The sequence below is a fragment of the Rhineura floridana genome, chromosome 2 (genome assembly GCF_030035675.1).
Source record: "Rhineura floridana isolate rRhiFlo1 chromosome 2, rRhiFlo1.hap2, whole genome shotgun sequence".
NCBI classification, from domain to species: Eukaryota; Metazoa; Chordata; class Lepidosauria; order Squamata; family Rhineuridae; genus Rhineura; species Rhineura floridana.
The window spans coordinates 182870797-182894356 of NC_084481.1; the positions used below are offsets into that span (position 1 = coordinate 182870797).

Sequence of the window (23560 nt, forward strand, 5' to 3'; positions counted from 1 at the left end):
CAGACCTTATATATTAGCTGTTCTCTGTACTTTTATTCTTATAAGACTCCAGAAGTGTAGTATGATATAAATCAATAAATCAATAACAAAGTATGCAGCTGCTTGTATAATTCAGTTATCAGAAAAAAGCAAGAAAAATTAAATATTAAGTACTGTTTTGGGAAATGATGCATTTTCAAGTTGAATTGTAGTTAAGATATGTACTACAGGGGAAGGGTATGTCCGTGTCATCAGTCTCAACCTACCCCACAGTAACTGCTTGGAAAACAAATTCATCTGCTGGGTCTGAATTGGTTCAGGCAATCACGAAGAGAGAGATGGTATTAGGCTCTTTTCTTAAACTAATCTCCTTTGTTAGGTCTACCTTTGTATTATCCCAGATGGAATATTCACCACTTACACCTTATATGCAAGATCCTCCGTGGCGCAGAGTGGTAAGCGGTGGTAACGCAGTCGAAGCTCTGCTCACGGCCGGAGTTTGATTCCAACAGGAGGAAGTCGAATCTCCAGTAAAAGGGGTCGAGGTCCACTCAGCCTTCCATCCATCCATGGTCGGTAAAATGAGTACCCGGCATATGCTGGGGGGTAAAGGCCAGGGATGGAACTGGCAATCCCACCCCATATATATGGTCTGCCTAGTAAACGTCACAAGACGTCACCCTAAGAGTCTGAAACGACTCGCACTACAAGTGCGGGGACACCTTTACCTTTTTACACCTTATATATTGAATTATCTACTTTCCTTGTTCCTTTAACCCTGCTTCCATTTAGTTTTAAATATTTCTTTGTCCTATCAGTGCACAGTGGTTTTGGCTGTAGGACAGACACACCACACATCTTTAATGTAAATGACAAATCTATGGAGTGAAATGCGACAACACATGAGTAGACTTCCACTTACATGGTGGGGCTTTCCATTCCTTTCTTCCCCTCACATCCCCTAACTGCTCTGGAGGGTGGCAGGGGAAGCCCTATGGCACTAGCAGAAGTACATTCTGTTCATGCATGGCCAGCACAGGCTGCTCCCATTAATGTTTTATTATTACATCAAATAGGAATATTTGCAGATTAGATGCTAAATACTTCAATATTTACTTTCAAATGTTAGTTACTTTAAACAGGTATTTCCTTGCACTAGGTCTCTTCCCTATTCTAAGTCAACTGCTCCCCAGTTAACACATTGGGTTAACTCCCCCATAAAGCCCAAGTCTTCCTATGGTCAGGGACTCACTGCTTCTTGTGGATAGCTGCCAACACCTGACAATCTGGCTCCAGCTCTTCTGGAGTACTGCTGCTGGAGTCTTCCTCTGCCTGCAGACCATTTCAGCTTGAGTGATATGAGCCCTGGTGTTTTGACTTCTTCCTTGGACAGCCGTTGCCTGTTATCACTAAAACTTTTCAGCTCTCAGTCCTGCTTAAGCTTTTTTCTCTGGCTGCTTCTTCAGTTCCCAACTCCAGATGCTCACTTACAGAGTGCTCAGTCTGTTTTTTAAATTATCTTCAGCCAAAGCCCTGTAACTATTCAAAACTTATCCCACTGATTTTTAACTCGGGATCAATGAGTTCAAATGGAATGTACAGTAAAGGAACTATCACACCTATCATGATCATATATAAAACCAATGATCTCTTAATGCCAGCTGACGTAATGGAAAACCTCACAAGGCACATAGTCACCTGTTAAGGAACTGTATCAGTCTAGCTATTTCTTGGCAGACTACCACTTATATATTATTTCTGAAGCTTGGGAGATGCAAACTGCCAATCTATCTGCCCCACCCTCATTTGGTTTACTATTCACAAACCACACTGTTTTTACATATAAATTAATACCAAGCTTATGTAACATTTGTTTCTCCACACTGCAATTCTGCAAAAGTACAGTAGCACAAGCTATGCCATTACATGCAGAACCTTTTGAACCGTTTCAAGAAACATGTTGGCATTCTAAGTTTGTATTGTGCTGATTTTCTCTTTTTAAAAAGGGACTATTTGTAGAAAACGTATGGAAGAAAGACACGCTGCAAGAAAAAACAAATGGTATGGACGGATTCTATGGACCACTGAGCCATAGCCCAGTTTTATGGGTTTTGAGGGGGAGGGAGGGGAGGCATGAAGAAATAACCTAAGATCAGGATCTTTTAAGAATCCAGTCTGTCATTAATTGGCAAACTTTACACTTAAAAGTATGTTACTTCACATCATCTACCTGTTAGTGTAAGGCACAATGTTTTCATTATTCGTAGGTGAAAAAGGACAAACACAGTATTTCAAAAATCAAATAATATCTGCAATCCTATACACACTTACTTGGGAATAAATTTCATTGAACTCAGTGCAACCTACGTCTGAGCAAGCATGTGTAGAATTGTGCTGTGTGTGTGTGTCAAATTTGACTCTTAATACCATACTCAGATCACTAGACAGTATTTTTTTTAAACACAAGCTGCCCTGTGTTTCTTGTTTTTAATATACTAATCAATAGGAAACATTTTCTTGAAACAGATTCTTATAAGAGAGTGGTGCGATTGGAAGCTGTTGATAAATATTACAAATCTTTAAAAGCAATGTAGTTTATTAAAAATGTATAAAGTTATACTTTTGTTAAAATTTAAACCTCCCATTCCTAATTTAATTACTTGGAGAATAAAATGACACTTAAAACTTTGCAACACAAAATATAAGCAACAGTAACATACAGGTACACCATTTAGTATTTATTATACGCATTTTATATACATTATTTTTTAAACAGCTGTACTTTTGCTATGTTGTACAATCTTAAAAATTTGCAGATTCATAGTCTGTAAAACAGAAAACTTACAAAACTCATCAAAACTTGCAAACTGATCAGAAAGATTTTTGTGGAAGACTAGAAAACATACTTTATTGTCTTAATCATGCAGTTACACAAACAAAATCTTTTAGTTACACCATAAAATGAAGCACATCTGAAAAAAAAAAATCAAAGCAGAGAATAACTATTCCAAACATAGCCAATTTTTGACTCTTGATTCAACTATTTTTGCACTCTATTTGAACCGCAAGTAAAAGTATTTTTACTCCAAAAATTCTGAAATGACTTTCTGGAATCAACTTTACTCCAGACACTTAACTGGAAAAAAGTCTGTCTAACTTTTAAAACTATTACATGTCCCATTTTTAGTCTATTTTAGACTGTTCAAAAAGAGTGCCATAATAGATATACAGGGCCCCTTAATATGCTACATAAAAAGACTATAAAGACCAACAAAAATAAAATAAATAATAGGCCATTAGCCAGATGGGTAATCCTTGATAAATAATCTCGTAAATACAGTTAAGATGTACAAAATATCACATAGTGATAGGATGCCAAGATTAATTTTAAAAGTTCATTGGGAGGGTTGGGGGTACTTAGTTCCTTTGTGTTTCTTTTACACAATTCTTTACGGTCCTTTAGGAAACAAGTAATGAATGCAATGATGATGAATGAGCATCCTGATGAAAGGACTCAGCTGAGTTTTGTTAAGCAACAAAGGAAACCATGCGGTTACAGGGCAGTGGGCCAGCAAGATCTCTGTGGTTTAGGGTCCTATAATGCAGAAAAAACATCATCCATACAATCTTGAGCGCTGTTGTGACAGGCTAAATATATAAAAGACATATAAAAACTAGAATTTTATCCAAATATTTTGTGCAACTAATGCTAAATATTTTAAGTTAATTCCTTTTTCTTTAAAGCAAAATAAAAGTTTAAAAGGGGAATCTGTGGCATTTGACTGACAACAAAAGATACTAATGCAAAGAAAGCTACTCTTGGAGCTCACTCCCCCCCCCCCGCCCCCCACACAAGAGCACCACATTCCTAACCCTAAGGCAGCACAGAGTCCAAAATAAAAGTCTTTAATAAGATCTGACTCCACGTTTGTTTAAAGACACACCTAAGAACAGACAAACGTTCAGTCCATATCCAGTCAAGGCTACAAATACTGGTTTGCTTTTTTCTTTCAAAAATACAGTAATTACAGTTAAATGAATCAGCCCAGCATTCTTCATTAGATCGTGATGTGACCAAATTAAATCTGCCCCAAACACACAGTCTCTGCTGAGGCTGGTCACATGTAGTGTCTCATCAGTAACTGTTTCAGTGATGGCAGTGACGCATTCTCTCTTTTTGTCCAGGCAAACCTGCTACATAGGATGCAGGTTTGCTTTGTTATGTCACACAAATACTTTGGCAAGGGCATCGGCTCCTGCACTGGCAATATATGCTTTTGATGGATGAAAAGCTACATCGTAAATGGATTCATCCAGCTTTTTTCTATGGGCTGTTATTTCTTGCACACATGTTTTGCTGTCCAAATTCCACAATCTAATAGAACAGTCATGGCCTGAATGAAAAGAAAAACAGAGTCAGGATTTCAGACACAACTAAAATGTACTACAACAAGATCTGTTGGCAATACAGGAGATTGTTAACTTACTTCCAGACATCAAGTAGATTCCATTAGGGTCCACAGCTAAGCTTGTCACAGCGTCCAAGTGAGCAACCATAGAATGGATCATTTTACCTAACAGCAAGCACAGAAAATGTAAGTTACCAAGGATTCATATTTTGACAGAGTCGAGATTCAAAGCAACATCTGACAGAAATACAGTAAGAATGAAAAAAACTGCTCTGCTGAATCAGCCCAAGTGTCCATCTAGTCCAGCATTCTGTTTCCAATGATGGTCTGCCAGATGCTTTAAGAAATACCACAGCAAAGCATAAAAATTTGCCCTTAAATCAACAGCAGTTTTAAAGCAAGTATTCTCTTCCTTTGACTTCAAGCTGAGGGGCGTAAACATGGGCTTGCCATTGCTGCTCAAAAAATACACTCCCTGCCAGCTGCTATCTGAGCTGTGGTGGTCTCACAGCAGCCCAGAGGAGTATTTGGGAACCTATGGACTAGGAGGGAAAAGCTGAAAGGAGACCCACATGTCTCAGGAAAAAGAAAAGGGAAGATGGACAGAGAGGAGGAGGAGACCTAGGATAGGAGAAGTAGAACAAGCACACACACAAGGGAAAGATGAAAGGAACTGACAGGGTACTGAAGAAAAGGAGGAAAGAAGTGCATTTTCATTTCCTTACCCGTTTTATTGTCAAAAAACTTGATGTGTCTATCTTCATGAGCTGTTATTGTTACAGGGAGTGTTGGATGACTTACTACCCTATTAATGTGATTGTTTGGCTGTAAACCTGAGAGTGAAATAGAGGTAACAATCAGTTGAGGAAAGAATCAAATGGAACTCAGATAACATGTTTTGTGCTTATATTTCAAGCATTTTAACACTACAAGTTATCCCTTGGCTAAAACTCTTTACTCTAGCTACTTCTCAGAGCTTATCTGCGTGTGCCAAAAGTTGGATTCACCTTGAACTACAGACCAACTGGCTCAAATTAAGGAAAAATGGGAGGGGGGCATGGTTTGTTGCTATGCAAGCAAGCAACAGCAAGCCTTGGACCAGGATAGCCTGACCGCTGTCATCCATGTACTGATAACCTTCAGGCTGGATTACTGTAATGTGCTCTAAGTGGGGCTGCCCTTGAGGTTGGTCTGGAAGCTGCAGCTAGTGCAAAATGTGCTCACTGGGGCAGAGTATCATCAACATGTTACCCTGCTGCTGAAAGAATTGCACTGGCTGCCAGTTAGCTTTCGGGCTAAGTTAAAGGTGCAGGTTTTGGTATATAAAGCCCTATGCAGTTTGAGGCCAGGATATCTGAAAGATTGTCTCCCCCTTTATATAGCCAAGTGATCTCTGAGCTCTGCAGGTGAGGGCCTCCTGCAGATACCATCTTATCAGGAGGTCTGTTCCGCACAACATAGGAAGTGGACCTTTAGTGTAGTGGCACCTACCGTTTGGAATCCCCTCATTTTAAATATTAGACAGCCACTGTCTCTGCCTTTTCAGTGTCTACTGAAGACCTTCCTCTTTCAACAAGCTTTTAAAGTAGATACTTTATCCCAGCCTGCATCTGTATTGGAATTGTCTTATTTGTTAAGATGTTTTTAGTGTTTTATCACTTGTTTGTTACCCTGGCCTCCCAGCAGGATATAAAAACAATAAATTAATAGTTTGCAGCAAGAAATTTCATCAAAATAGCGGTTTGCTAGAAACTAAAGTAGAAGCCTTTAATCTCTTCCCCTCTGCATAAAGGAATGGGAAGAGAGAGCATTTGAGCCAGATGACATACTATGGGCACAGAACATATTATGGTTTATCATTACATACGAAGAGTGCAATTCAGGCCCCCATCCACAATGCCTGTGGCAGCAGAAGGGGGGGGGAGGATGATTGGGCCTGATCCTTCTGTTAGCTTCACGGTGGTGCAGCAATTAGGTCTGGATCAGGTCCAACAGCCACTGGTAAAAGCTCTCTCCCTTTCCACCCACAGGAGGCCCGTTATAGGGTTGTGATACAGCCACCAGGCACCCTGCTAACCTGCATGTATGGCAGCTGGCAGAAGGCCAATTCAACTTGGAGAGATGAGCAGAGGGATGCCTCTGTTCAATACAATCCCTGCATAGCCCAGCATAAAGGGGAGGTGGAGGGTTTGATAGCTCTGCTATTATTCTTACACAGAACTTCAAATAAAGCATGGTTACAAACAATTGCTCTAATTATGGTTCTAGTATTGAGTTCACAGAATATTTTAGCAAAGATTTCTTGGATACGGGGCAATGAAGTGGCTGAAGGAAGGCATAAAATTGCTACTTCTAATACTTTAAGTGAAGATTTTAAGAAGCAGAGGATTATTAGACAAATTCCTCCATATCCTTGCTTGAAGAGGACTGTGTAAACATGTCAGCAAAAACACATCAAGGACTTTTAATTTGACAAGTGAACTGTGGCCTTTATTTTGTTTATCCTCACCATAATTCTTAGGATGAGATACAGCAATTTCCAAGACCACCTAGTAAGTTCACACAGTTGAGTCAGGATGTAAAACCAAGCTTCCCAGAACCAAATTCAACACTACAGTAAACCTCATTAACACATTTCAGGAGGAACTTAAAAACATTCCTTCTTATTCCAGGCATTTGATGGCTGAAAGATACTGATCCTGGCAATCTTGAAATTATTAGTTGTGAGGGTATGCGATTGCTTTACATGTTTTCAGACATTTTAAAATGTTTTTAAGTATTTTAATATGTTTTTATTTTATTTTTAATTGTTTTATTATATCTCATGTTTGCCACCCTGGACTTCTTTGGGAGGAAGGGACAAATAAAAATGTAATAAATAATATTGTGGCATATATCTGGCAACACGAAAACTATGGCAGCACTAAACAACTCTAGCTGGACCTCCCCATGAGTACACATTTCACTGATGTAAAGATCCATTTGTCAAAAAATACTCTGATATTTAGATTATAATGTTGTCTTGTAAAATTAAGTTCCAGTCGCAAAGGTGATTAAAAGAGCTATAAAGAACCTCTTGAGCTTACCAGTATCAGTCTGTGATGAAAGCATTACCAGTGCCTGGGATGTTTCCAAATCATAGATGATTGTGTTGCCAGTGCTAAATGATGTCACCATATGAGCAGGATCACAACCTATAAAGTCAACTGATGTGGGTATTCCATACTCTGGAGCAGACAGAAAAGAAAAAACATGGATTCTGTTAAGAACAACACCTCTAAATTTATCCAGCCAATGTAGCCCTTGAATATAATTTCCTTAAAGATAAATATCTTTATTTATATAATAATTAAAGTCAGTGTACTTATTTTTAAAAAACTGCATTGAATTCCGGAGAACCAAGCTATATTTTTAAGCAAATTATATTGCCGTTTTCAATTAAAAGTCCAATATATCTCTTAGACTATTTTGTGATTTTATTGGTTGAATTATTTTTAGCTACACGAGAACACAAAATGCTGTGGAAGGAAATATATATACATTTTTCAATAAATAAACTTTCTATTTTAAAAGCAAAAAACAACAACAACCCCTATAAGACTTAGCTAAAGGAATGCCTAGACTATCATCAGCAGCTGTTATCAACTTTTGATTAACTTGCAGAAATACTGTTACTTAGCTACAGATTTTTATTTTTTTCAAAAAACCTTTCTTTTGAACTAAAACCTTTTAAACAAGCAAAACGCCTAACAACTCACCTCTATTTCCATTGTAAGTGCAAATGCAGGGCACTTTCTCTGGTGGATTCCATAATCTAATACTGCCATCTGCTGAGCAAGATAGTAAGTGATTCTTTACACCACTATAAGCAAGACCCCAGACAGCATCCGTGTGAGCAATTAATGTGCCAGCTAGAACGTTTGGCTCTTCAGAAGAAAAGAGAAGAAAACTAGTTAGTCATTTTAAACTAAAGTTCAAAACTTTATTTAGAATTGTTAATCAGCATCAACTTAGCTAGTTCTTCAATGGCAAAAATTGTATTTAATTAAAATAATCATGTTGGCTGAAGAGTTCTGAAAGTCCTTACTCATCTAGGTCACACCTTAACTGTAAATCTGTTTGTAATAGATCTAAGTTGAGAATAACCCAAAGATCTCAACAGAATTACATGGGTTCTTGTAATGTAAATCTGTATGGATCAACTTTCAATTTATTGTGAGATGCAGAATTATATCCTCTTAGTAGTTACTTCAATTAAACTACATTGTGACATATTTAGAGAGTGCTTACCATATGTATCATAAGGATCCACACTGGGGCTTGGCATGTTCCACCACTGTATTGTTGCATCTATTCCACCACTGAAACACTGCTCTCCACTGGAACTAATTGCCAATGACAACACAGGTCCACTGTTTTAAAAACAAAAAAGCAGATGAGCCTCTTGCATACAAAAAGCTCCATACTATTTCTAGAACTACTTTCCTTAGATCTTTTGCATTTATTTCTGCATCAAGGGCTGTATCTCAGTGACAGAGCATCCGCCTTGCAGGTTCAATTCCTGGCACCTCCAGACAAGACTGGGAGTGACTCTTGCCTGAAACCCTGGAGAGCCACTGCCAGTCAGTGTAGACAAAACTGAGCTAGATGGACCAAGGGTCTGGCTCAGTATAAGGCAGTCTCCTATGTTCCTAAATATTCCCTCTCCCCCAAAAAACACAAACAGAAACATGCCTTGTTCGTATTTTTTGGCTTATAAAAGCTTGCCGAGGGGGTTTGACTGAGTGGATCCAGGGTATGATCATTGGTTGTTGCAGGACAGAGTGGTTCCAGCCGCCCTGAAAGAAAGAGGCGGTGATCCAACTGCTACTGAAAAAGCCCACTCTGGACCCACTGGTTTGCAACTACCACCACCCAGTTGCAAATACCCCCTTTTTAGGGAAGGTGATTGAGAGGGTTGTGGCACAGCAATGGCAACAACTCTTGGATGAAACAGATTATCTTGATGCATTCCAGTATAGGTTCAGGCCTGGTTATGGGATTGAATCGACCTTGGTTGCCCTGATGGATGATTCTTATCAGGAGGAGGGGGGAGTGCAACCCTGTTGTTATTATTATTATTAGATTTATATCGCACCCTTCCTCCCAACAGGAACCCAGGGCAGCAAACAAAAGCACTAAAAACATTAAAACATCATAAAAATGAACTTTAAAACACATTAAAACAAAACATCTTCAAAAACGTTACTTAAAAAAAGGTATTGAAACATCTTCTAAGATTAAAAACATTTTTAAAAAGAAAGTTTAAGAACATATTAAAAAGCAATTCCAACACAGATGCAGACTGGGATAGGTCTCAACTTAAAAGTCTTGTTGAAAGAGGGAAGTCTTTAATAGGCACCAAAAAGATAACAGAGATGGCACCTGTCTAATATTTAAGGAGAAGTAATTCCACAGGGTAGGTGCCGCCACACTAAAGGTCCATTTCCTATGTTGTGCGGAACGGACCTCCTGATAAGATGGTATCTGCACCTGCACAGCCCAGTGATCAACGGGTATATAAGGGATAAGACTGTCTTTCAGGTATCCTGGTCCCAAGCTGTATAGGGCTTTGTACACCAAAACTACGAACCTACACTTTCAGAGGGAGTATGACCCCATCCAAAGCAAGCAACTGACCAATTATCCAAACCTGGGAACCACCAACCCACAGTGCCTCCATCTTGCTAGGATTCAGACTCAGTTTATTGGCCCTCATTCAGCCCACCACCAAGTCCAGGCAGCAGTCAGGGGCTTGCACGGCCTCTCCTGATTCAGATTTTAAGGAGAAATAGAGCTGGGTATCGTCAGCATACTACTGACACCTTGCCCCAAATCTCCTGATGACTGCTCCCAAGGCCTTCATATAGATGTTAAACATCATGGGGGACAAGATGGTACCCTGTGGCACCCCACATCACAACTGCCAGGGGGCCGAAAGACAGTCACCCAATGCTATTCTCTGAGAACAACCTTGGAGATAGGATTGGAACCACTGTAAAACAGTGCCTCCGATACCCATCTCACCAAGTCAGCCCAGAAGGATACCATGGTCAATAGTATCAAAAGCCACTGAGAGATCAAGTAAAAATAATAGGGTCGCACTCCCCCTGTCCTTCTCCTGATGAGGGCGACCAAGGCCAATTCAGTCCCATAACCAGGCCTGAATGCAGACTGGGACAGGTCAAGATAATCTGTTTCATCCAAGAGTACCTGCAATTGCTGCGCAACAACCCTCTCAATCACCTTCCCTAAAAAGGGGGTATTTGCGACCGGTTGGTAGTTGTCACAAACCAATGGGTCCAGGGTGGGCTTTTTCAGGAGTGGTCAGATCACCACCTCTTTCAAGGCGGCTGGAACCACTCCCTCCTGCAATGATGGTTTGACTATACCCTGGATCCACTTGGTCAAACCCCCTCAGCAAGCTTTAATAAGCCAAGAAGGCTTGTCTACATCAACGCAAGCACCTTGTCTACATTATCAGGCCGCATCAACTGAAACTGTTCCCAAGAAGTTGCAGCAGACGTTGCACTGGACAACTCATTGGGGACTAGAGTAGATGTGGATGGGGCATCAAAACTACTACGGAGGCGAGCAACTTTACCCTCAAAGTGCCTTGCAAACAATCCACAGTGGGCCTCCGAAGGGTCTAAATCTCCATTTCCTGGAGTCGATGTAAACAGACCCCTGACAATACAGAAAAGCAAAATTACCACCGGCCTAACCACAAGTGCCAAAGACACTTGAAGAGAGACACTGCTTACAAGTGCCTGTACGCTAATGCTAGGAGCCTCCGAACCAAGATGGGAGAACTGGAGTGCTTGGTCTTAGAGAAGAGCATTGATATAGTGAGCATAACGGAGACCTGGTGGAATGGAGAAAACCAGTGGGATACGGTTATCCCTGGATATAAACTATATCGGAAGGACAGGGAAGGACGTATTGGTGGCGGAGTCGCTCTATACGTGAAAGAAGGCATTGAATCCAGCAAGCTCGAAACCCCAAAAGAGGCAGACTCCTCCACAGAATCATTGTGGGTGGTGATACTGTGCCCCAGGAGGGACTTAATACTGGGAACGATCTATCGTCCCCCTGATCAAAATGCTCAGGGAGACCTTGAGATGAGATATGAAATTGAGGAAGCATCCAAACTAGGAAATGTGGTAGTAATGGGTGACTTCAACTACCCGGACATAGACTGGCTGCATATGTTCCAGTCATGACAAAGAAGCAAAGTTTCTAGATATTCTAAATGACTATTCCCTAGATCAGTTGGTCATGGAACCCACCAGAGGGATGGCAACCCTGGACTTAATCCTCAGTGGGGACTGGGACCTGGTGCGAGATGTAAGTGTTGTTGAACCGATTGGGAGCAGTGACCACAGTGCTATTAAATTAAACATACATGTAACTGGCCAATTGCCAAGAAAATCCAACACGGTCACATTTGACTTCAAAAGAGGACACTTCACAAAAATGAGGGGATTGGTAAAAAGAAAGCTGAAAAACAAAATCCAGAGGGTCACATCACTCGAAAATGCTTGGAAGTTGTTTAAAAACACTATATTAGAAGCTCAACTGGAGTGCATACCGCAGATCAGAAAAGGTACCGCCAGGGCCAAGAAGATGCCAGCATGGTTAACGAGCAAAGTCAAGGAAGCTCTTAGAGGCAAAAAGTCTTCCTTCAGAAAATGGAAGTCTTGTCCGAATGAAGAAAATAAAAAAGAACACAAACTCTGGCAAAAGAAATGCAAGAAGACAATAAGGGATGCTAAAAAAGAATTTGAGGAGCACATTGCTAAGAACATAAAAACCAACAACAAAAAATTCTATAAATACATTCAAAGCAGGAGACCATCTAGGGAGACAACTGGACCCTTGGATGATAAGGGAGTCAAAGGTGTACTAAAGAACGATAAGGAGATTGCAGAGAAGCTAAATGAATTCTTTGCATCTGTCTTCACAGTGGAAGATATAGGGCAGATCCCTGAACCTGAACTAACATTTGCAGGAAGGGATTCTGAGGAACTAAGACAAATAGTGGTAATGAGAGAGGAAGTTCTAAGCTTAATGGACAATATAAAAACTGACAAATCACCGGGCCCGGATGGCATCCACCCGAGAGTTCTCAAAGAACTCAAAGGTGAAATTGCTGATCTGCTAACTAAAATATGTAACTTGTCCCTCGGGTCCTCCTCCGTGCCTGAGGACTGGAAAGTGGCAAATGTAACGCCAATCTTCAAAAAGGGACCCAGAGGGGATCCCGGAAATTACAGGCCAGTTAGCTTAACTTCTGTCCCTGGAAAACTGGTAGAAAGTATTATTAAAGCTAGATTAACTAACCACATAGAAGAACAAGCCTTGCTGAAGCAGAGCCAGCATGGCTTCTGCAAGGGAAAGTCCTGTCTCAGTAACCTATTAGAATTTTTTGAGAGTGTCAACAAGCATATAGATAGAGGTGATCCAGTGGACATAGTGTACTTAGACTTTCAAAAAGCGTTTGACAAGGTACCTCACCAAAGGCTTCTGAGGAAGCTTAGCAGTCATGGAATAAGAGGAGAGGTCCTCTTGTGGATAAGGAATTGGTTAAGAAGCAGAAAGCAGAGAGTAGGAATAAACGGACAGTTCTCCCAATGGAGGGCTGTAGAAAGTGGAGTCCCTCAAGGATCGGTATTGGGACCTGTACTTTTCAACTTGTTCATTAATGACCTAGAATTAGGAGTGAGCAGTGAGGTGGCCAAGTTTGCTGACGACACGAAATTGTTCAGGGTTGTTAAAACAAAAAGGGATTGCGAAGAGCTCCAAAAAGACCTCTCCAAACTGAGTAAATGGGCGGAAAAATGGCAAATGCAATTCAATATAAATAAGTGTAAAATTATGCATATTGGAGCAAAAAATCTGAATTTCACATATACGCTCATGGGGTCTGAACTGGCGGTGACCGACCAGGAGAGAGACCTCGGGGTTGTAGTGGACAGCACGATGAAAATGTCGACCCACTGTGCGGCAGCTGTGAAAAAGGCAAATTCCATGCTAGCGATAATTAGGAAAGGTATTGAAAATAAAACAGCCAATATCATAATGCCGTTGTATAAATCTATGGTGCGGCCGCATTTGGAATACTGTGTACAGTTCTGGTCGCCTCATCTCAAAAAGTATATTATAGAGTTGGAAAAGGTTCAGAAGAGGGCAACCAGAATGATCAAGGGGATGGAGCGACTCCCTTACGAGGAAAGGTTGCAGCATTTGGGGCTTTTTAGTTTAGAGAAAAGGCGGGTCAGAGGAGACATGATAGAAGTGTATAAAATTATGCATGGCATTGAGAAAGTGGATAGAGAAAAGTTCTTCTCCCTCTCTCATAATACTAGAACTCGTGGACATTCAAAGAAGCTGAATGTTGGAAGATTCAGGACAGACAAAAGGAAGTACTGCTTTACTCAGCACATAGTTAAACTATGGAATTTGCTCCCACAAGATGCAGTAATGGCCACCAGCTTGGATGGCTTTAAAAGAAGATTAGACAAATTCATGGAGGACAGGGCTATCAATGGCTACTAGCCATGATGGCTGTGCTCTGCCACCCTAGTCAGAGGCAGCATGCTCTGAAAACCAGTTGCCGGAAGCCTCAGGAGGGGAGAGTGTTCTTGCACTCGGGTCCTGCTTGCGGGCTTCCCCCAGGCACCTGGTTGGCCACTGTGAGAACAGGATGCTGGACTAGATGGGCCACTGGCCTGATCCAGCAGGCTCTTCTTATGTTCTTATGTTCTCCACTGGACAGCTACTTGAGGATGTGATGGAGGCAGAGAAGTGGACCTTCTTCACCGCCCTCACCACCACACAGTAGGCACGGTTATGATGTTTTACTCATGCCCAATCAGCCTCACAGCACTTCTTTCACCACTTGCGCTGTAGCTGTCATCCAGCCTGTTTCACCACCTGTAGCTCACTGGTGTACCAAGGTGCAAACCGGGCTCCACAATGCCGGAGAAAGCGCTCAGGGGCAACCGTGTCAAGAGCCCGATGCCTTCACTGTTCCACAATGACAAAGGCTTCAACAGGGTCAACTGTTCTATCTACTGGGAACTCTCCCAGGGCGTTCAGGAATCCTGTGGATTCCTTTAGTCTCTGGGGGTGGACCATCGTAATCTGTTATTATTATTTGAACTCTCGGCAGCTTTTGATACCATTGATCATGGTATCCTTCTGGGCCGACTTGGTGAGATGGGTATTGGAGGTACTGTTTTACAGTGGTTCCGATCCTATCTCTAGGGTTGTTTTCAGAGAATATCATCTTTTGGTCCCCTAGCAGTTGTCTTTCAGACCCCTAGCAGTTGTGCTCTGGGATGCTACAGGGTACCATCTTGTCCCCCATGCTGTTTGACATCTATATGAAGCCCTTGGGAGCGATCATTTGGGGTGAGGTGTCAGCAGTACGCTGATGATACCTAGTTCTATTTCTCTGTAACATCTGAATTGGGAGAGGCTGTGTAAGCCCTGGACTGCTGCCTGGACTCAGTGGTGGGCTGGATGAGGCACTGTGGGTTGGTGGTTCCCGAGTTTGGATAATTGGTCAGCTGCCTGCTTTGGATGGGGTTGTATTCTTTCTGAAAGAGCAGTTTTGTAGTCTGGGGATGCTGCTGGATCCATCTTTCACGCTAGAGGCCCAGGTGACTCCAGTCGCTAGGAATGCCTTTTATCAGCTTCTGGTGATAAGACAACTGTGGCCATTTCTGGACTGGAATAGTCTAACCACTGTTGTCCATGCACTGATAACCTCCAGGTTGGATTACTGTAATGCACTCTATGTGGGGCTGCCCTTGAGGATGGTCCTGAAGCTGCACCTAGTGCAAAATGCTGCGGCAAGGTTGCTCACTAGGGCAGGGTATCGCCAACATGTCACCCTGCTGCTGAAAGCATTGCACTGGCTGCCCACTAGCTACCAGGCTAAGTTCAAGGTTCTGGTTTTGGAGTACAAAGCCTTATAAAGTTTGGGACCATGACATCTGAAAGATAGTCTTTCCCCTTATATACCCAGTCAATCACTACACTCTGCAGGTGAGGACCTCCTGCAGATGCCATATTATCAAGAGATCCATTCCGCACAACATAGGAAGCAAATCTTTAGTGTAGTGGCACCTACCCTTTGGAATTCCCTCCCCTTAAATATTAGACAGGAGCCATCTCTGTTATCTTTTCAGTGCCTACTGAAGACCTTCCTCTTTCAACAAGCCTCACTGCGACCTGCAGGTGAGGGCTTCCTGCAGATACCATCTTATCAGAGGGTCTGTTCTGCACAACATAGGAAACGGACCTTTAGTGTGGCGGCACCTACCCTGTGGAACTCCCTACCCTTAAATATTAGACAGGCGCCATCTCTGTTATCTTTTCTGCGCCTACTGAAGACCTTCCTCTTTCAACAAGCCTCTTGATACCTTATTCTAGTCTGCGCCTGTGCTAGAATTGCTTTTTAAGATTTTTTAAAAGCTTTTTTTTTTAAAAAAAAAGATGCTTTAAAACATGTTTTTTAAGATATATTTTAAAGTCTGTTTTTATGATGTTTTATAGTGTGTTTTTTTGCTGCCCTGGGCTCCTACTGGGAGGAAGGGTGGAATATAAACAACAACAGCAACAGCAACAACTTGTTCTATTTCTATGCTCTGTTCCTAAGTGTTCAGCTGTCTTTCCAATATTTCCAACTTGAGATAGGTAAGAAATGTCTGTTGCTACAATTCTTTTCACCAAGGCCTTCTGGTTCTCCTGATGCTATTGTTGTAATTTGGATCTCCAGGCCTTTTGATCTGTTGAACAATCTACTGAATGTATCATCATTTAGTGCACAATATGGTTTTAGGGTTTTAAAAAGTATTGTTTTATCCTACTACTATTTGTTTGTGTATTTTACATTACTTGCGAACCACTCTGGGAATTTTTAATACAATTTATGTAAATGCTAATTTTTTTTATCGGTTTTTATACTTGAAAGTATAATTCTCTGCCATTTTCCCCTCTACAAATATGTCTTTGCATTGGATGACCAGCTTTTTTAGGCAAATAGCTATGTTATATGTTCAGTATAGAGAAAGTAGTATCTTAAAACAGCATTGAACAGTTATGAACACATTTGGAACATCATTGTTTTGTCATAAAGTTCAAAGAAATCAAAAGCAAGCTCAAAGCGCAAAGCAACAACTATTAAACAAAATATATAACATTTTCTTTGTGCCACTGGCACAGTATTTGGGAAAATAGCGGGTGATATTCAATGTCAGTCATATTTAGAGTAGACCCAATGATTTCAAGGGATCTACTCAGAGTATGACTAACACTATCACCCATTGAATATGGAAATACTTACATATGGGCTCTAAACGTGTAGATAGGTTCCACATCTAAAGAGGCACTCCTAAAAAAAACGATGCCAGAAAGAAATAGGTGAACATGATTGATCTCCCCAAATAATAAACTTCAGATACCAGAATACAAGAACTCTGACAGTAAATACTTGCTTTTTGGCAGGAACTGTTTTTTGTAAGTTCCAGAGTTTTAGAGTATGGTCCTCAGAGGCTGTAACCAGCACAGGCTCTATAGGATGAAAAGCTAATGCCCGCACTCCATCAAAATGGCTGCGTAGCGTATACTTAGGATTCCATGTTTTCCGAAAGGCATCTTTGTTGGCTGGCAGCTAAAATAAGAATGCATAACATTAACAAATAAGAGAAGCACAGAGCTATATGCTTTTCTGCTCTGGGTTTTTCATTGCCATGTATATCACAGAAAACAAACTGAAGCATACGTTCAATAAATGGATTGCGCTGCAAAGCAGAAAAATGACCTTTGGCACCAATTCTTATATTTTTATCAGAATTCTGATAGCTAGAACGTTGGGTTGTATTCAACTAAATCCTACTCAGAGTAGAACCACTGAAATTAATGAACCTAAGTTAGACAGGTCTATTAACTTCAATGGGTCTACTCCGAGTAGGACCAGCAATGACTATCAGCCTTTCATTTTTAAAAAATACTTCTCTAGCACTAATATTTGCAGATAAATTCCTGAGGATGTATGGCAGACCTTAACAAGTCTCCACATTCCTTCTTCCTGAATTCCTATATTTGTTACACCACAATATACCATACCTCTGAATCATTCTTATTTTCTATGTGCATGTGTGTGTCATTAACACATTTAAATTAAAAGACATATTTTTAATAATTATATGAAATGATATACATGATGCATAGTTGTAGACCCTATATTATTTGAAACATTAAGAATCTACTATTGTTTGATCAATTTTAAAATAAAATTCTACTTACATCGTAACTGTAATCTGCATCATTAGCAACAGTCAAGTCTGCAAGGTCCCCAAGGCCCAGTACACTTAATAAGACGTCATCTGAACCCATAATAAATGACTTGCCCCCTCCAGATGGAAACGTTATTGGCTCAGCTATAAGAAACAGAAATAAGTTTATTAAGATTTGGAGATTAACAATTAATAAGATTTTAACAACCAAGAATTAAAGCTCAACAATTCACAAAATGCTATTTTGCATTAAAAAGAGGTATATTTTGCACTAGCACATGTACATTTATACAATAGCTGCTAACAAATCACCTCTTCCATATTTGTGATCACTAACATCTGAAAGCATAATGCAATAAAAGTTTCGTTTAGGTGTCCAAAAGTCAATGCCCATTCTGAGCATCGTATTTATTTTACTGACCTGTTTTACTGATTACTAATGACCAGAAGCAAGAAAGAAAAATCGCATTAGAGCTGTTTCAGTTTAATTTAATACTCACCTTTTCAAACATCCTATTATGCACTATTATTCAAAATAAAATGTGTCTTTTTCCCCATTCTCAAATAGCCTTTCACTGAAAATCTAATAGGAATATTCAAATTATAATTCTAAACACAACGTAATAGCCTCAAGTGAAAGGCAGGAATATAAATGGTATCTCTTCTGGGAATGGCAGTGGTTAAAAGTTCCTGAGAGGCAACTATGTTCCTGGCTTTGAGCACTAGGCCCACTAGTATGCCAGCACGGGATAATAATTGTTTGTAAAGCAATTTTTGTTTTTGTTCTAATAGGGCAAATATACTACCTGTATTTTCTTCTGAAGAGTTAAGACTAAGATGCCTTTACTCAGTTAAAGGCAAACAGAGGGTGAAACCCAATAAAAATGGAATGGCTTTAAATCCAGGAGAGGCACCCACCTAGAGTAAGAGAAAGGAATGTAATTTTTCGGAGATTTTCCCTTCCTGCTGCAACCTCCTGCACAGTAAAAAATCTGTTTCAGAGGAGTGGGGGACCCACCAGAACAGCATGGAAGATGGTCTAGGGGGCTGAAAGGGGAAGGGGGATCAGAGAAAACTGCTAGCAAATGCCTCTGCTGAATCAAAAGCTCTTCTGCAAACGCAACAGCAGCATTGGTTTCACCTCCATATTTTCTCACTCATTTCTACTTTACTTTTCCAACAGAATGCTCAAAAGTAGTGAATTGGCTCTTTTCCATAGGACTGCCATCAAGCTGGTTATAGCTCCACCAATCGTCTGAAGGCAAGAATATTTTGAAGTCAAGACTAGGGGCGTCAGGCCCCTCCCACTCTCCAGTTCATTCTTGCCTTCGTACCGAACAAGTCTGATATTGTTGATATTGTAGCTTCTAGCTAAGTCTTTTGTGTTTTTGTGTTCTTGTGCGACAGGGTGGGAGGTTTGTGTGAGTAGTCCTGTACGTTTCCTTCCCTGTCTTGTCTTGCTTAAAACTATTTGTTATTATCCCTGGGGAATTTCTTTTGGGGGGGGGTTCTCCCTTGCCCGTGTTTCTTTCCCCAGTACATAACCTAACAGAGTATCGGAGAGACCGCGGCTGCGGTTCCCTCTCCTTCAGGTGGCGGACGCAGCCTTTCCCCAGGAGCTTGTGGCTGCAGCTCCCTGCTCCGTTCCGCCGTTTTTTCTCGTGCCTTTACGGCCTCTCGCATACCCCAGGAGCCTGCTGCTGCGGCCCATTTATTTTCATTCCCTTCGTTGCCGCCTTCCCGCTTACTGGCGCAGCATTTTTCTGAGGCGGTTCCATCGATTCCCCCTCTACGAGCCTGCGGCTGCGGCTCTCTTTCCTGATTATTTGGACTGCTCGGACTTCCCCGACTCGTTCCGCGGCTTTTAAAATCTCGCCGCAACGGTCTCTTGGGGTCCGCGGCTGCGCATTATTTTCGCTGGCTGTCCTGCCTCTTGACAAAGTCTCTCCTGCCTGAATTTAAAGCCGTGAGTGCGCCTTTTGGCTCCGCGGCTGTAAAACGTATTTCAGGCCATTTTCTCTCCCATTTATTTATTTACGGTCACCCCAGCAGGTGTTCCTCAGTGTCCGCCATTGCTCCTTCTTCGCCTCCGCCATTTTTGATTAAAAATTTCTCCCGCTCTTTTCACAGGCGCCATTTTGTTTGTCTCTTTCCCCCCGCTTTTTCTGTTTAGAGTATTTAGTACTGATAAAGGGATCTAGTACAAGGGCTGTGGATAGCAGAGCCAAAGGCTTCAATTTGCCTCCACAGTGTGACCTCCTCGGCTGTGTGTGCTGCAGATGGGACTGTAGTCCCACACAAGTGCCTCTACTGCTCTGCTACTGCTGCTTATTCGCTACTGATGCTGCCTACTCCAAATATTTGATCCTGTATTTCTCAGCTGTGACTGTCTCTACCAGTACATTCTGCCCCATCCGTGGCCGTGTACCAGGCTGTTTGAACTGTACATTCTGCCCCATCCATGGCCGTGTACTAATGCTGTTACTACTGTATCAGAGCTGTCTGAACTGTACATTCTGCCCCATCTGTGGCCGTGTACTAACGCTGTTACTTCTGTATCAGAGCTGTCTGAACTGTACATTCTGCCCCATCCGTGGCCGTGTACCAAGGCTGTGAATCTGTACATTCTGCCCCATCCGTGGCCGTGTACCAACGCTGTTAAATTTGTACATTCTGCCCCATCCGTGGCCGTGTACCAACGCTGCTGAATCTGTACATTCTGCCCCATCCGTGGCCGTGTACTTCGCCATCTGAGCCAGTACATTCTGCCCCATCCGTGGCCGTGTACTGAGCCTATTTGGGTCTGTACATTCTGCCCCACCCGTGGCCGTGTACTGAACCCCTCCGGAATATATGATGGCGGAACAGCCAGCGACAGCTCAGGCGACCAAGCCTAAACAATCTAAGGCAACCAAGCACAAGCACATGAAAGCGGTTGCCAAAACTAAGCATATATCCAGCCACGGATTAACCAAGAGGGCACGCTACATTTCTGTACCGGTTTCTGAGGCGGCTGGCCAGGAACCATTAACATCTCTGTTTAATTCTCCGACTGCGTCCTCCGAGGAGGACTTTGCAGGGTTTCCTAACCAGACAGCAGCTGACTATCCTCCTGTATTTCCACTGAGGGCACGTTCTTCTTCTCAGCCTGCTGACCCATCCATCTCTTTGCCTCTGCAAACACAACCATCCTCCACACCAGGGCCGCAACTGTCTCATGAGTTCCTATCGCAACTACAAGACATGCTGTCGTTCTTCTCTCAAGCACAGGCACAGGCACAAGTCACTGCCGTACCTCAGCAGAGTGTAAGCAGACAACACGGTGATCTGGGTCAATATATTCACAATGAGGCAAGTCCATCAGGTTCTCCAAATCCTTTTGACATTGCCAGAGGCAGGTTTGTCGATGACGTCTCTTGTGGGGAGGACCCACCATTCGCAAGCAGAAGATAACTCATACCGTCTGTTTGATCCTTCCGATTATCAGCCCCTCGCTCGCAGAGTACTGAACACCCTTGGTCTACAATCTGCACAACCTGCAGCTGCCACTCCCGCCATTAAGGGGGCCAGAGTCCTGAAATCTCCCACCCCTGCGGAGCACTACCTTCCGGTGCCGGACCCTATTGCTAAGCTGACCTATGAAGAATGGTCTCACACATTGCAAACACGCCGTTTTAACACCCTTGCGGACAAGCTTTACTCTCTGGCTCCGGAATTTACTAGCAAACTGGGCGTCCCTGGCATTGACGAGCCTATCTCCAGTCTAGTTTCTAGGTCCCTTTTGCCGAGGGAAGGAGAGTCACACTTAAAGGACGCCACTGAGCGGAGGCTGGACTTTGCTTTACGCAAAAACCATGAGGCCACCGCCTTCGCCGTGCGAGCTTCTGCATCAGCTTCCATCTTTTCCAGGGCGGCGATGATGAGGCTGGATGACCTCTTAGACGATCCTAATCCCGATCCTGCCTCTCTCAGGAGATCATTGGTGAAATTACGTAAGACGGCTGCGTTTGTGGCTCATGCCACCCTGGACGCTAATCAGCTGGGAGAACGAGCTATGGCAGCTCAGGTAGTCGCCCGACGGACCCTCTGGCTTCGTCACTGGCAAGCGGACTCTACAGCCAGAGTTAATTTATCAAGGGCACCCTATTCTGGCTCATTACTCTTCGGTGAGGAAGCCCTAAAGGCTGTGCTTGTGGACCCCAAGGATGCACGAAAGCCTGTCTTGGCTACGGTCAGGAACATTGATCTCAGGCCTTTCAGACGCTTCACCTCATACCGCACGACCCAGCCCTTTCAAGGAACGCGGCCCAGGGGACGAGGCTGCGATTTCCGAAACTATGATTTTCGTCCCTCCAGGGGAACCTGGAACAGACGTTTCCCAGGCAGAGGTCAGTACCAAGGGCGCAGAGGTACTTCAACGTCCTCATATAGGGGAGGGTCTCACCAGCACAGACAGTACTGACGCGATACCGGTTGGGGGTAGACTTCTTCTTTTTGGAGACCATTGGCTGCATCTGACCCAGGTCACCTGGATCAGAGATCTTTTTTGTTATGGCTATGCAATAGAGTTTTGGGCTACCCCACCAGACAAATTTTATCCCTCCCCGTGTCCCAGGGCACCGGACAAGCATGGCATCATGCAGACAGCCATACAGCACCTCTTGGACATAGCGGCGATAGAGCCAGTCCCTACCACAAAGAGGTCGGAAGGGGTGTACTCCCTCCTATTTCCTGTGCCCAAACGAGATCTGTCATGGAGGGCGGTGTTGGACCTCAAGTTCCTCAACCATTTTGTAAAGTATCGCAGGTTCAAAATGGAATCCCTCCACTCCATTACAGAAAGCCTTCACGAAGGAGACTTCCTGGCTTCTATCGACCTAAAGGAAGCGTATCTCCATGTGCCTATTTGCATAGCCCACAGAAAATTTCTTCGGTTTGCTTTCGGCCCTCAGCATTTTCAATATCGAGCAATGCCGTTCGGCCTCTCATCTGCCCCAAGAGTATTTACCAAGGTGCTACTCATACTAGTGGCTTACCTCTGGCTTCAAGGGGTCCACATCTACCCCTACTTGGACGATCTGTTAATACGGGCGAGTTCCAAGGCCCTGGCTCATTGCCATATAATGCTCACGCTTCATGTCTTGCAGGCCTACGGCTGGCTAGTCAATTTCGACAAAAGCCATCTCCAACCAACCCAACGCCTACAACATCTAGGGGCGATGTTAGACACCCAGCAGGCGACAGTGTTCCTGTCTCCAGACCGCATAACTGCTATTACAGACATCGCAGGATCTCTGCTGCGCCAAGCAACTGCAGATGTCATGCTTCTAGCCAGGGCTCTCGGAATGTTGGTATCCACCATCCATATTGTGCCATGGGCTCGAGCTCATACTCACCATCTTCAGCGGGCTTTGTTGCCGTTTCAGCAGGACATTGCCAGCTCAAATCATCGCATAATTCCCTTGAGCCCCACACTGCGTCTTTGATTCCGCTGGTGGACGCGGGTCCAGCATCTTACCTGGGGCACTCCGTTCAAAGAACCCCGCAGGACTGTTATCACCACAGATGCCAGTCTCCTCGGCTGGGGAGCCCACTGCAACTCCCAGTTTGTTCAGGAAATTTGGACCGCAGTAGAGCAGACTCAGAGCATCAATTGGCTAGAACTGAAGGCTGTCCACTTAGCTCTGCTCCATTTTCAGTCTCTGTTCCCCTTGGACCATTTTCTCATTCGTATGGACAACACATGTACGAAATCACATTTAAACAGACAAGGAGGAACCAGGTCCCGTTTTCTGCAGAGCCTAGCTTGCCTCATCTTCGACTGGG

The 23560-nt window shown here is 42.9% G+C and overlaps 1 protein-coding gene across 4 annotated transcripts in view; it reads right to left on the minus strand.

Moving 5' to 3' along the window:
* Positions 1–3290: 3290 nt before the first annotated feature.
* The window catches only part of STRN3 (striatin 3), an 85170-nt gene continuing 64900 nt past the window's right edge, over positions 3291–23560 (minus strand). For all 4 annotated transcript variants that reach the window (XM_061611583.1, XM_061611584.1, XM_061611585.1 and 1 more), the window contains 9 exons: positions 17745–17878; positions 16934–17109; positions 16783–16830; positions 8679–8800; positions 8147–8314; positions 7475–7615; positions 5114–5221; positions 4467–4553; positions 3291–4373 (listed from right to left, as the gene is read on the minus strand). In XM_061611583.1, the coding sequence (XP_061467567.1) occupies positions 4204–4373; positions 4467–4553; positions 5114–5221; positions 7475–7615; positions 8147–8314; positions 8679–8800; positions 16783–16830; positions 16934–17109; positions 17745–17878 (1154 nt within the window). In that variant the 3' untranslated portion in view covers positions 3291–4203. The remainder of the gene's footprint in view (positions 4374–4466; positions 4554–5113; positions 5222–7474; positions 7616–8146; positions 8315–8678; positions 8801–16782; positions 16831–16933; positions 17110–17744; positions 17879–23560) is intronic.